The sequence below is a fragment of the Sinocyclocheilus rhinocerous genome, unplaced genomic scaffold (genome assembly GCF_001515625.1).
Source record: "Sinocyclocheilus rhinocerous isolate Xijiao unplaced genomic scaffold, SAMN03320098_v1.1 scaffold942, whole genome shotgun sequence".
NCBI lineage: Eukaryota > Metazoa > Chordata > Actinopteri > Cypriniformes > Cyprinidae > Sinocyclocheilus > Sinocyclocheilus rhinocerous.
The window spans coordinates 2653359-2668727 of NW_015627890.1; the positions used below are offsets into that span (position 1 = coordinate 2653359).

Genomic DNA, 15369 nt, shown 5'->3' on the forward strand with positions numbered 1-15369 from the left:
ATATTTGTAATTTTGTTTCTTTTTTATTTGTCTATATATTTTTAAAATGAATTTAAAAATTAAAAATAAGTAATTTTTTTACTTTTTTCCAAAATGTGTCTATAGTTTCCAAAAAAAAAAGGAAATAAATAGAAAATATATCTAGAGGCCAAACATTATTTTTCTTGTTTTTTCTGAGACAAGCAACGAGATATTAATATTTGCATGGCCTCTGTGAGCTTCACTGTGTTTGGAATACATCATTTGTCTTTCACTTCTGTTTGACACTGCTATGAAATCTCTGCAGTGTTCAGGGATCTTGTGAATCAGTGCTGCATTCTCACGATTTTAGTTCCATACTGGAAATCAATGGCCAATATTGTTGAAACGCAGCCCAATCCATTAGCTTTGATTCAAGAACTCTCGAGATCGACATTTTTTCCACACATTTTTAAGTATTTGCCTTTTGCAGAGAGCGTTCTTTGGTCTACGTGGGAGCAATATGAGAAGTACAGCTTAGAGGAAACATTTATTAAGTCTCCTGAGATTTTTAGCTATATAATTTTCCCTTGGGTTGTCATATGCATATAGCAAACCCTTATTTGTTTTGTTTTAGACCCTGATGCCCCCCCTAGTGCCATATCAGTGTTTCCTTCTCCCACTGGGTTAAAGATTGTGTGGGACGAACCATCGGTCATCTCAGGGCCCACCTCATACATCATTGACATCACTGCTGTGAGTTCATAAACTTGAGAAATCTTGTTCATCTGTTGACTTTCTGAAAGTTTCTGCTTCAGTTTCTCCTTGTCCTCTTTCAGTTGGACGGTTCGGGATATAACATAAGCCTAGTGCGGTATTCAGAGGAGATCAGGGTGGTGGTTGTCGGGAACCTGACTGCATTTACCCTGTACTCTATTACCATCACCGCCTTCACGGGGCAGCTTTCCAATGCTCGCACAGACGGCAAAGCATCTGAACCCGTCCTCGCCAGAACCCTGGAGGACGGTGAGGATGTTTGTGCATGCTTGATTATCAGATATCCATTGAATGCATGCATGCATGACTTATTTGTGACATTCATGGTCATGTTTTCCCAGAGCCCAAAGATCCTCCCAAAAACGTGACATTGACGGTGATCCCAGAGGAAGTGACACGTGTTTATGTAACGTTCTCTCCACCGGATGAGCCGAATGGAAACATTAGTGCTTACCATGTCGCCATCTATCGCAACGGACAACTGGACTTCTACATCAACAGCCTGCCTGTGATCAGCAACCCTAATAATACCATGACGGCCATTATAGATGGACTGAAGGGTGGATTCAATTATAGCATAAGGGTAGGAAACTAAAACCTAAACATTTTAGTAGCATTCACACCAACTTTTTTTCACTTGGTTTGATTGTTTGCTCCAAAGTGCATCTCCAGCCTCTTCCTTTACATGCACAGGTCTCTTTCATACACTCAAAGGCAAAAAAAAGCTACAAAGCCATCACTGGGGCAGTACCCTAAGATACAAAAGCTAAAAGATACATCTTTGTACCCTATTTACCCCTAAATAGTACATATTAGTACTTAAAGGTACATATTAAGAATTTAAAAATACATATTTGTAACTAAAGTGTATATATTAGTACCTTTTGAAAGGGTAACCCCCCCCCCAAACACAGCTATTGTACCTTTTTTTCTGAGAGTGTACTGAACTGAAGTACGTTTGCATCATCTGATACCACTGTGAGCACTGGCGGCAGCTATTTAAAGCTGTATCTAGGTAACAACAGAGAAGGCAGCACCAAAAATGGAAAGCAATATTTGCATCAATCTTTTAAATCATGTTTTTATTCCTTTTGGTTTTAAATACTAAAACTTCACCTGCACAGAATGGTACTTGTTGCTGTTTGCTTACTTCCACAATTAGGCTAAATGCATTTGTTTTGTACTGGTTGCAGATAGCAGCCGTGAATGGAGCAGGTTTAGGACCAAGTTCAGAGGTTCAGGTGACCACAGGTGTGAAAGGTATGAGAAAACCTAATGCTTTGTTAGTCAGCTATAGTATTTTGCTGAAGTGTCTGTCATTTTAAGATTCTGGCGGGTTTATTTAGCACCACCCAAACCGTCGAGGAGGCCGCGGGCTGCTCTGAACAACGCAGGTGTCATCATCTCTACCTCCAACACCATCACCATTGAGATGCCTGAATGTTTCTTTACAGATGACCATGGACCAATCCAAAAAGTCCAGGTCATTGTTTCTGAACCAGCAGGTATTAAAAAAATGACATTTAACACTAGCAATAATGGCACTTTAAGGAGATTTTTAAAAAAGATATTAATACTTTTATTCAGCAAGGATGCATTCAATTAATCAAAAGTGACAGTAAAGAAATTAAATAAAAATTATTTTAAAATGACATTTTAAAATATATTCAGAATATTACTTCACAATATTACAGTTTTTACTGAATTTTTGATCAAATAAATGCAGCCTTGGTGACCAAATGAGACTTCTTTCAAAACATTAGAAAGGTTTATTGGTATCTTGTTGTTCTAATGTTGATGCAGTGATGGACTACGGTAATCTGTCAAACTGGAAAAGTGTTTTCCTCTACCCTACCGCACCGTACCTGACCGACGAGGGCTTCTTGAACCCAAAGTGCTTGGAGAAAGCAGAGCGCATGAGCACAAACACTAAAACATACGTTATAGGAGCAGATGAGGGCTGCCTGTCTGAAGATGCCGAGACACTTTGTAACGGACCCCTCAAACCCAAAACATATTATGTGTGAGAGGCATAGGCACACACAACTAATCTGTGTTGTAAATATTTTAATCCAACCTGTTTCCAACTGTTTATTTTTTGTATTGTAGGTTCAAATTTCGGGCAACAAACATCCGTGGGCAGTACACAGACTCTGAGTACTCAGATAGGGTCAGAACCGCAGGAATGGACGCAAGTAGCACACAAGGACTGTTACAATATTAATGCACCGAGACCAGCTGTGATGTCTCGCTCACATTTTCCCTCTCAGATTTTCGTACTTTCAGTATTGGTTTTTTTTTAATATACTTTCAGTATTTTTCACATTGAGTTAAAGAGATAGTTCACCCCAAAATAACAATTCTGTCATTGTTTAATCGTATGGACAACTTTTATGATACTTTTATGGTGCTTTTTTAATTTTGGAGCTTGGCAGCCCCAGTCCTTATTCACTTTCATTATATAAAAAAAAAGAACAGATATTCTTCAAAACAATTTTCTTTTGTGTTCCACAGAAGAAAATAAGTCGTACAGATATGACATATAGCAACTTTGAGGGTGATTAAATCATTGCACCTCCTCTGTTTTTAATTTTAAAATATTCCTATTCCTTTTTTTTTTTTTTTTTACTAATTACAACTTTTATGTTTTTTTACTTTTCAGTTATTTATTTTATAAATTATTGACACACGGTTTAAAATTTGTTTATATAACTTTACAGTATGTTATCTTACTTTTACTTTTTAATATTGTTTTTTATTCAGTTTCCCCTAAAATTGCAAATAGAAATAATTTTATATTGTCTTATGATATTTTGGTTAGCATTTCTCCTTTTTTATGTACACTACCATTTCATTTTAATTAAGACTTTTTTTTCAGCAAAGGACAAATGAAATTGTTCTTTTGAACTTTATATTCATCATGGTTTCCACAAAAATATGAAGCAGCACAACTGTTCTCAACACTGATAATAAAAAGAAATGTTCCTTGAGCAGCAAATCAGCATATTATACTGATTTCTGAAGGATCATGTGACACTGAAGACTGGAGTAATGATGCTGAAAATTCAGCTTTGCATCAGAGGAATAAATTACATTTTAAAATATATTAAAATAAAAAACTGGTATTTTGAATATAATTGTGAATAATTGTTCACAATTTTACTGTTTTTACTGTATTTTTGATCAAATAAATGTAGCCTTGGTGAGCATTTCTTCAAGACATTTCATATAAATCCATTAAAAATGTACTTATGTTCTTATACGTGTACCTTCTATAATGCTGGGCTTGTAGAACAGTACATTTCAATGTGAAAAGTACTGCTTCTGCTGTGTATAAATATTGACTGTGATTTCAGATAACCGCCTGCTGACCAGAGATGAGCAGATCATTCTTGGAGTCCTGCTGTCATTTTTCCTGGCGTTGTTTTTAATTCTGATTATATACGGATCTGTCAGGTAAGTTGAGTGTTGTTGTAAATATGGATGCAACAACATACTCCAATAGTATTTCACAAAAGGCCCCTGGTTTTCCTAGTTTAACAACTGGACTCACTCTCTCCGATCCTAGGATCCACCGCAGGCAGAAGGAAGGTGGGACGTACTCTCCACGCGAGGCTGAGGTCATTGAGACCAAGTTCAAGCTGGATCAGCTCATTGCAGTGGCCGACCTGGAGCTCAAAGAGGAGAAGATTAACCGGTGAGACATCGTCCACATGCTGTACATGAGCAGTGGGCTTTAGTTAACTGTGTTTATATGTGATTTATATGTGTCTTCTGCTCTCTCTCTTACTCACTAATTTACTCATTGGCTCACTCACTCACTCATCCTTTAATTCATTCACTCTCACTAATCCATTCAAACACTTGCACTATCCTCTGTTCTCAGGTATTCCTCCTTTTTCTTTAGAAGGAAGGAGATTTTTGTCATCCAGTAAGTAGACAGAGATGTTGGTGTTTAGATGATGCATGATCCCATGTGATGTGTAGTATCAGTATTTTCGTTCGTTTTAAAGATTACACGTTTTATTTTCTCAGTTGCATGTTGTGCTGTTAGTACTGACGTTGAATGTTTTATTATGAATGAATATGCCGCACTAAATTATCTGCTTTGCCATAATTTGGGGCTGTTCGGTTTCATAATGCTGCTCTGTAGTTCTGTTCTGCTTTGTGTAGTTCTGCCTGAAAGATCACATGGAGTGACTCTCCGATTCGTTTTATGTTTGTGTGTCTTCCTCTAATTATATCGTGTGGTGAACTTCACATAGATTCATTTCTTATTTATCACTGGAAGTGAAAAAGTAAGTGTGCTACACTACTATTCAAAAGTAAAATACAGTAAAAACAGGAACATTGTGAAATTATATTTCAATTTAAAATACCGGTTTTCTTTTAAAATGTAATTTATTCCTGTGATGTAAAGCTGAATTTTCAGCATCATTACTCCAGTCTTCAGTGTCACATGATCCTTCAGAAATCATTCTAATATGCTGATTTGCTGCTCAAGAAACATTACTTATTATTATCAATTTTGAAAATAGTTGTACTGCTTAATTTTTTTGGGGTGGAACCCATGATACAATTAGACATCTTTTTGTAAAAAGTAACAAATAAAAGAATAAAAATATTAATTCTCAAAAAAAAATAAAAAAAATCTTAATAGCTTTGCATGATGAACAGAGCAAAATTTTAGCCGTTCTTAGTTGAGAATCTTCTCCAAATCTTCTCAAATGTAAATAGGCAATAAGAAGCTACTAGTACTACAGATTATCATATCATAGTTAGAAATTATCCCATGAACTACTTTTATAGGTCTTTTTTTTGTTTTGTTATTCAGAATGTTTTATTTTTGTTCCAAAAAAAGTCTTGCAGGTTCTGAATGACATGAGGGTAAGAACATGATGACAGAATTTTAATTTCGAAGATATTTATTTCTTTGAAACTTACCAGGCTTGCTTTCTATAAACTATCGCTACGTTTACATGGACAACAATATTCCGATTTTAACATGATTAAGACAATACTCTGATTAAGACTCTACCATGTAAACAGAGATTTTTGATTTCCGTAATCCGGCTAAAGTCATACTCGAAGTAAACAGAAATCGAATTAAGACATGTTGAGTATTCCTATTTGAGTCGCATTATTGAAGTGCAGTAAAGATATGAACACACCTTAATCACATTATTACCGTTGTGTAGGACTTTTCGCCACATTTTGCGACAGGATACAGACACGGCAGTGGTCAACCATTTGACGGCAAACAAAAGAGCATGGCTTCAACAACACCGTCGTCTGTTTGCACGTATAGCATGACAAATAATTAACTGCACTTGAAGCTTTCAGTACATTAAAAATGAAACACACAAAACTGTACATGGCATCATCACGAAGACAAACTCGAGGTGCGTCCCAAATCGCGTACTTATGCACTATTCTATGATGTTTTGTAGTATAAATAGTGTGAGTAGTGTTTTCACACTGAAAATTCCAAAAAGAAAAAGTGCACTTTAAATACCCGGATGATGCAATTAAATAACCGAAAAAACGAAGTGTGGAATGTTGAACACTTCATGCACTCAACTGTCGCAGCTTTAATTAAAGGTAAATAATTAGATTATTGATGTCCATGTAAACGTAGTCAATGTTAACATTTTAACATGTCTTTCTTAGATAACAATAGCCGAGTGAAGTTACTGTCTGAGCCAGGAATGCCGGGGTCGGACTACATCAATGCCAGCTTCGTCTCTGTAAGCGCTCGAGAGCAGCCCACATATCAGCTGTCTCTCTCTTTTATACCGAGGCACAACTTTAATTGAATTGGCCTAAGCTCCTGTTCTGTGTCTTGTCTCTGTGTCTCAGGGCTATCTGTGTCCTAATGAGTTTATAGCCACTCAGGGTCCTCTGCCTAGTACTGTCGCTGACTTCTGGAGGATGATTTGGGAGACGGGGACCAAAACCATCGTCATGCTCACTCAATGCTTTGAGAAGGGCCGGGTGTGTATGTGTGTGTTTGAATAAAACAATTTAGCCGTTAGATTTATGTTTGTATATACTCTTATATATTATCTTAAAAATATGTTCTAAGGTTTTACAGTCTGATGTCATAGGAGAATCAAAGGAGTCCAACAAATAACTTTTTTTCTCTAGTTTTGATGCCATTGACTCATAAATATCATAATGCCTTTGTGAGAGACTTCCTTCCTAAAATATAAAGGCAGATATATTATAATATTTATATTTTTCACTGCATAAATGGATTTTATACGTTAAATAGAAGTATGTATACTCATTTATACAGTGAAAAATTTATCTTTTATGTATTTATTTAATGTATAAAACCTGTTTATTTAAATATAAATGTGTATAAATATTATAAATATGCACATTTTCTACCCACCATTACAGCGTTGTTTCATGTATTAACCTTTAAAAAGTAAAAATAAAAACAGTAATATCAAATTTTGTACATCTGAATTAATTCGTTTTTTTTATTTATTTGTTATTTTTGTTATTTATTTATTTTACATGATTTATTTTCAACTTTTTACACTTTATTTACACTTAAGAGTATGTGTAATATGTAGATACTGTTAATTAATTCAGACTTTTATCCATATTCATTTAATTTTACCTCCTTGTCGGTCTATATGAAGAATTTATATCCAAAACACAACTAAAACAAATGTTTGACAGTGATCTGCTGAAATATATGCATCATAATAATAAACTATACATGTAATGTGGCTGTATGTTTTAGGTCCGCTGTCATCAGTACTGGCCAGAAGACAATAAACCCGTCACTGTTTTTGCTGACATCATAATCACTAAACTCACAGAAGACGTGCATCCTGATTGGACGGTCCGGGCACTCAGAGTAGAGAGGGTAAAACAGTTTACAATGTCATTTTTATCTTTTAGATCAACCGCTGTCATAGCAGAGCATCAGTTGAAGAGAAGTTGCTGACATGTTTATTGCTAGCTAGTTGAATTTATACGTCCAGTTAAATGGCATCCAGTTTAATTGAAAGAAATCTCTGTCGCCCCCTGAAGTAATGAGTTTTTTTATTGCCACAAAAATTTATGTACCATGGGGCCGCATGCTTGTATGTGCTGATTGTGTAGTTGAGTCTGCATATGCATACTTGAGTATGTCTGTGGCCTTACTATGAGTCCAAAAATGCACAATAACACAGATGTGGGTGGTTAGGTAGATAATTAGTCCCCAAGGACACATTTAGCCCTTCCTCTCTCTCTTTCTCTCTCCAGCACGGAAGTTACATGATTGTTCATCATTTTAACTACACCTCATGGCCAGAACACGGCGTTCCGGAGTCAAGCTCCACACTCATCCAGTTTGTCAAAGCGGTTCGCTCACACAGAGGCCATGACAACACAACCAACATGGTCCACTGCAGGTGTGTATATTTGCCCATTAGATTAACAGGAAGTCTTGAGGCTTTTCTCTACAGTTACCGGTGCATGTTTGTTTTTTGTTTTTTCTTATCTTATCTTATCTCTTATGCAAAACAGGCTTCCTTAGGACTGGCCAGTGTTATTTTAGTAGCATCGAGATAATATTATAGTTTTTATTTTAGTTATTTTGAGTTAGTTTTTAGTTTTTTTTTTTTATATATATTTTTTTATATTTTATGTTTTACGTTAAGTTACAAAAAAGTGTTTTCATGGTCTTAGTTTTACATATGTGACCCTGGACCACAAAACCAGTCTTAAGTCGCTGGGGTATATTTAGCAATAGCCAAAAATACATTGTATGGGTCAAAATTATAGATTTTTCTTTTATGCCAAAAATGTCCTACTGTAAATATATTAAAACTTAATTTTTGATTAGTAATATGCATTTCTAAGAACTTAATTTGGAGAACTTTAAAGGCGATTTTCTCAATATTTTGATTTTTTGCACCCTCAGATTCCAGATTTTCAAATAGTTGTGTCTCAGCCAAATATTGTCCTATCCTAACAAACCATACATCAATGGAAAGCTGATTTATTCAGCTTTCAGATGATGTATAAATCTCAATTTCGAAAAATTGACCCTTTTTCACTAAAAAGACATGGATGTAATGTCTGTATGTGCAGTGCTGGTGTGGGCAGGACTGGAGTGTTCATTGCCCTGGATCATCTCATTCAGCATGTGAGGGATCATGATTTTGTGGATATATATGGCCTGGTCGCAGAGCTGCGCAGTGAGAGGATGTGCATGGTGCAAAACCTGGTAAACCTATTTAAAATTTGACAGATTTCACTTTATATTGCAAAAATAGTTCAGTCTCTGTAGACTTGTGTGAGATGATCATGTTCTCCTGCTCAGATGATGTTGATATGTGCCTCTCTCTCAGGCTCAGTACATGTTTCTGCATCAGAGCACTCTGGATCTGCTGTCTGCAAAAGGAAACAGTCAGTCCATATGGTTTGTAAATTACTCCGCTCTGGAGAAGATGGACTCGCTGGATGCGATGGAGGGTAAAATACATCCTACAGTCAATGACTTGTGCAGTGCAGTGAGCCTGGTGATTAAAGATCTCTGTCATTCTTCTGCTTTGTCTTGATGGAAACGTATTTTGTCGTGTTTGTTCTCTCAGGTGATGTAGAATTGGAGTGGGAAGAGACGACTATGTAACAGGGACATTGTTTCCTGTCAGTCTGTGAGGAGACATGGGACACACTCATTAAAAATCCAGACGCTGGGACTTTGGGACCCTGGGGCCAAACACGCTAAGCAAAGGATAAACTAGGAATACAAGTGATTCAGAAGCAAACTCAAATATTCTCACCTAAACGGATTGTCTCAGTCTCTCAACCTTTCATTTATATCCACCAGACAATCTCATCTATCAAAGTTTTTTTCTAAAGTTCTTGTCCAACTTCTGCAATTATTTTATCTCTACCTAGAATATGGCACACCACCTACTTATGGACTCAAAATGGAACAGACACCAAAAATATGTCTGTTTCTTAAGGAAGTAGGAATATTCAGCAGACAGGAGTGAGAAATTGTGGGGTTTTTATGTCCTGTAGTCAAATGTATTATTAATGCAATTATTAGGGATGAGAGTCATAAGGATGTTTTGCAAAATGATTCCCTTAATGATTCTTTTGGTCTTGGGTTTTTTTTTTGGACAAATAATGAGATAATTACAACAGAAGAGTATTGCATTCACACAGAACATGAACATATCCCTACTTATAGTATTTCTTACACCAAGAACGAAATCTATAACAATAGGTCCGCATCAACAGAGAATAACGTTATGTTTATTGCATTGATTTGGAATATCTGTCAATGTTTATAGCGTTCATCTGGAAAAATCACTCTGAAAGAGATTCCAATCCAACGAACTGCCTGCCGTTATCGTAAAAGTTATGTGGACTATCCTTTTTAAAGCCCGTTCATACTAAGACCGATGCTACATTAGCGTCCACACCAACGGACAATAACTATTTAATAATATAGCTGCAAGCAGCGATTACTGGGGTTCAAGCACTTTAAGACATTTAAGCACATAAGAACAAGACATTGTGTATTATTTAACAAGCCTGTAGCCAGATAAATCAATGATTAAAAAGAGCATTTTTGTCAATTGCAGGTAATTTATCATAGAAATATTATGTTTATTAACATTTGTGGCTGTTATAGCTCCACCTACGGTCCGATCTCCATAAAACTTTGCATGATTATTTAGAATCATCTGTCGCATGTGCTCATCTAGTTTGGTGAAGTTTTGAGTTTTTTCGTTTAGAATTTATAGGCTTTTGGGTATATTTGACCATGCCCCCTTTTCTAAAATGACCCCGTTATAAGCTACTCAAAAGGTAAAGTTCAACATTTATTTTTTTGATTATTGATCTAGAATTCAGAGAATCATGCTGCAGTGCTTATATTGAGGTTGAGCTAGTTCGCAAAAGTAGTTTAGGACTAGTTCACAAAAGTCATTTTTTTTAAATAATCGAGAATATTTAATGAATGATTTGAATGACAGCAGTGGTTTTGTGTTGCTCACAAAAGGCAGTTGCTCAATATGAGGATATCTATCAAATGATATGAATATTGTATGGGTGTGTGAAACACCACCTGATTACAGAGGCATAAAACTCTTTAGAACCACCTTGTGGCCGATTTCTTTCAAAATTCTTACAGACCCCTAGGGCCATGAGTTGAACATGCCCACCGAGTTTCGTTCCGTTTGACCTCTGTTAACCTTGTTTAATAGGTGATAAAAATTCACTGGCTGATGGCGGTCATGTTTTTTGAGATACATGAATATCCTTGTGGCACTTTGGACAAAGACACTGCATACCAATTTTCAAGTCGATCGGAATAACGGGTGCGTAGTTATAGCCATTTTTGTTTTTCCCTGTTATAGCGCCACCAAGTGGCGTTTTTTTTATTGTGACTTCAGATTGAGCTTTTACATACGTGTTCCGAGTTTGGTGAAAATATCTCTTTCCATTCAAGAGTTATATGCTTTTTAGTAAAAGTGGCTCCGCCCCTTACGAACGTTTTGGCGTCCCGTCGCGACATTGAGTCGAAAGTTCATCTTTTTTGATAATTATTGATATTCACTCCCCAGGTTCTGATCAGGAAAAAAACCTTGGACTAGTTCGCAAAAGTAGGTTTTTCAGAAAAATCCTTAATACACTAAAATTTCGACGATCGAATCCGAGGCATGCGTTTTGTCTGTCGTGAGCCAAGGATTCCAGTGGAATAAGACACTTGAGCCTGCGACTAACGGTTTAGAGTTATGAGCGATTTCGTACTTTTGATTGCTGTAGCGCCACCATCAGGCCGATTGGGGTGAGCCTTGGTGACATTGTAGACGGTGTGAGTACTACCGTCCCTCTAAGTCTCTACGACTTACGTTTTGGTCTGCCCGATCACTTTTAATGGAGAATGCTGATCCTTGACCATTCTAACAATTACAATAGGGTTTCAGCCCTTAATAAGCGCGTGCAGCAATAAATGTAGTCTGCCACTATAAATGCTCGAGCTCTATAAAGTCGAATAGATTCTGATAGACTGTCAGTGTTTTTTTTTTTCTTTCATCAGCTGGATATAATAGTTCTGAAAGTGGTTATAACGATATCATTTCCATTTTAAAACCTAATTGTTTGCTGAAGTCATGTCAACTACACACAGCGGGCCATAACGTATTTCTGTGAAGCTATTAGCAGCACACACTTTTACAGTCGGTTGGGTTTTTATCATGGTTTTTATTCACAGTCAATATTTTTATCGCTTATCAGCTGGAAAGAAGCGCCCTCGACATTGTCCCAAAGACATCTTTCCACCGCGTCATTATTACAGTTGTGGTCTGGTTTGGAGTCCTCTAAGCAGGGACACACTACACGACTAGTTGAAACATTCTAAGACTGAAATCAACACACTTAGTTAGAACGACTTTTATAACCAACCGTTACCGTTCTTGGTGTGAACGGGGCATTATGCTAGTCTAGACAGTTTGAGGTCTGACACGAACGATAATTTACCCACAATGAATGGGAGAAAACGGCACTTTTTATTGTTTATGTCACGTGTATGTCTATGGCGAATGTTTTGCTAATCAGGAACTGTGAAGTTTGAAAGAGATTTCTCACACAGCATCTCTTCATAATCATTTCTGAAGTTTCAGGCAGTGGTGCTTTTTCATTTATTCAGTCGGAATACTTTTATTTTGCTATCCACCGTCCATTAACTTATCCTAAAGCTGATGCAGAGGGAGATAACACATACTTTATATGTTCATTCATTTGCAAATAATGACTTAAGTCGTTCATTTGTCTTTTATTGCTTTGTCCATTTGTTCGTGTTACACATGAAGTGAGAAGAAATCTGTCATCTCACAAAACTGTAAAGCTCTTTCAGAAGTTACTTATCTTTTGCATAAATTATTATAAAGCCAAATGAGTATCAGGAGATGACATACGGTTTTGTTGTGTGTATATTTGGAAATCAACAGTATTTGTGTTTTGAAATAAATATTGTTTTTCTTCTGAAGATCACTGCAGATATTTTGACTGTCACGATTTTCACTGAATAGATTTTTATTATTTTAATTTAATTTAATTTTACTTTACACAGTGGACAGTAAATGACAGCCCCAGAATTAACTACAATGCTTAATTTCATCTGTAGACCTGTATACTTAAATCATGATCTGTTCTTCACATAAAGCTATTGTATGACTAAGAATATAGAGCAAAAGTACTTTTAAGATATGTTCATGATAGAATAGAGCTTTTTGTCATTTTGGAACTTTACAGCCCTGGTTCTCATTCACTTTTTTATACTTGAAAAGACTGAGCTGAATATTTGTCAAAAATTCACCTTTGTGATAAACAAAAGAATGAAAGTCATGGGTTTGGAATGACATGAGGGTGAGTGAATGTTTTCTCTCTCTCTCTCTCTCTCTCTCTCGCTCTCTCTCTCTTTAAATGGTTACAGTAATGAAAATTGTGTGGTGTTAATGATGTAAAAAAAAAAAATCAGGACTATTAATGTAATTCCAAAATATATGATTGTTGAAATCATTACAGGAGCTCAAATTCATTGGCATTCTTAAGCACCCCAGAGTGCACAGACTGTCATTCTCTGTGTGGTTGCTTTGAAGAGTGAGAGAGCATCGGGTGTGAAAGCAGCAATTCAGGACCCTGGAGAGCAGCACTGAAGCTTTCAGATGAAACAATGGGAGGACGCTGGGAGAACACAAGGTCCCTACTTGAGAGGTACTATGATTTTACCATGAGTGAGAAGTGTCATTATGTATGAAATGAAGTGCAACGACAGCAATATGAAATGTTCAATAAATAATCAAAACAAACAAAAAATTCTTCCGCAAAGTAATTAAAGGATTTAACTGATATGTGGACACAGGTGTGCAAATATCTACTGTTTTATATTTATTAAATAAGAAAGTAGTTCAAAACATCTAACGTTTAGGTCATTTTGGTAATGTTTTTTAGAGAAGTCTCTTATGCTCACCATAGCTGCATTTAATAAAAATAAAAAAATACAATAAAACTCTAGTATTGTGTAATCTATTCCTGTGATGCAAAGCTGAATTTTCAATCTTCAGTGTCACGTGATCCTTCAGAAATCATTCTGATAGCTGATTTGCTGCTCAAGACACATTCTATTAATGTTGAAAACCGCTGTGCAAACTTTGTGGAAACTGTGATATAGATGAACAGAAAGTTTAAAAGAAAAGCATTGAGACTTATGCAAATATCTTTACCTGTCACTGTTGATCAATTTAATGCATCCTTGCTCAACAAATTGATTTCTATGAATTTCTCATATTTATTTTAAAAAATCCTACTAACCTAAAATTTTTGAACTTTTTGAATTAGCAATTTTTTTAGTAAGATGATTATAATATTCTTAATTTTAATTTATATAAAAAATATATCTTTTATTTTTGAGTTACATTTTTCTTCAAATTGCTTATTGGGTGGCAATTTTCTCATACGTGGATGCAACTCCAACTAATCTCATTTCAAATTGTGCTTTTGATCAATGGAGTTGTTAATGTTTGTTCATGTAAATAAATGATAATGTTTATAATTAGTACTGATTAGTGAGTCAACACTTGAATGTCAAGTGTAATCAATATGCCGGTCGCAGTTAACAGATCTAGCCAACAGTATATGAGAAGGTCTAGCTGAACAATAGATTTACTATATTATATATTATATTTAACAGGCTGCTGATTACTGTCTTAAATTCCATTGTGATATTTAAGTCCATTGGTACAGAAACACAAATACACACACACACAAGATCTATTTTCTGCACGTTTAATGCTTGTTTAGATATGATTACGTGACATTGCATATACAGGATATGAATGTGAGTGTATCAAGTGTCTTTACGCCATATAAAACTTCATAATAGTTTTCAATACAAATATAGATCATAAAAACCTATTAGGTGGGACCATTGATTTGACCATTACAAAGTTATATTTTGATAAGTTATACATGAAAATCTGCATTTTCAGACATATTTTAGCTTCTCTTTTTTAAATGGAACTTCTGGAAATTGAATTCAAGAAGTTCATGTTAGACTCGAGGATGGAGTTATGGTGCATTTTCACAAAAATGCAGTGCAGTTTCACAACTTCACAGTCAGAATACGGCCCCTCGCTGGGTTTAAATGTGTCGCTTATTTGTTCTTGGAAACAAATATGTCACTACGTACTAATTTAACCCAGCAAAAGAACAGCTTCTGACTCGACGTTGTGTGTGATAGAGGAGTATACATGAGTTGAATGGTCCCATCAACAAGTCAGAGCAGGTGTGCGCGAAGAAAAGACTGTATTTGATCAGTGCATCTTAATGAATAAACAGCTGTGCAAACTATACAATAAAGCTTTTCATTCTCCTACTCTGTATGAACAAATAGATTTATAAATACATTTTTTTTTGCTGCTTTTCTGTAATTTCTGTGTCTAAGCACAGAATGACATCATTTCCAATAAGACCTTGAAAAAAAACAGATATGTAGATACTTGTAATTCAAAACTAGTTTTGTAATTCAAAACTGAACAAAGAAAATAGAAGCATAAATATTAGTATTGTACATCTGAGATATACTCCTGATAAAAGCTCTTTATAGAT

General features: G+C 35.6%; 1 protein-coding gene across 1 annotated transcript in view; it reads left to right on the plus strand.

Annotated features, from left to right (window-relative positions):
- Positions 1-9731, plus strand: part of LOC107736117 (protein tyrosine phosphatase receptor type Q) — a 36568-nt gene extending 26837 nt beyond the window's left edge. Inside the window, exons 23-39 of the mRNA XM_016547616.1 lie at positions 596-714; positions 798-984; positions 1077-1318; positions 1929-1995; positions 2082-2240; positions 2539-2758; positions 2845-2930; positions 4092-4191; positions 4304-4432; positions 4889-4953; positions 6406-6482; positions 6595-6729; positions 7493-7618; positions 8002-8150; positions 8833-8968; positions 9093-9216; positions 9336-9731. Of these exons, the coding sequence (XP_016403102.1) occupies positions 596-714; positions 798-984; positions 1077-1318; positions 1929-1995; positions 2082-2240; positions 2539-2758; positions 2845-2930; positions 4092-4191; positions 4304-4432; positions 4889-4953; positions 6406-6482; positions 6595-6729; positions 7493-7618; positions 8002-8150; positions 8833-8968; positions 9093-9216; positions 9336-9373 (2159 nt within the window). The 3' untranslated portion in view covers positions 9374-9731. The remainder of the gene's footprint in view (positions 1-595; positions 715-797; positions 985-1076; positions 1319-1928; positions 1996-2081; positions 2241-2538; positions 2759-2844; positions 2931-4091; positions 4192-4303; positions 4433-4888; positions 4954-6405; positions 6483-6594; positions 6730-7492; positions 7619-8001; positions 8151-8832; positions 8969-9092; positions 9217-9335) is intronic.
- Positions 9732-15369: the final 5638 nt, after the last annotated feature.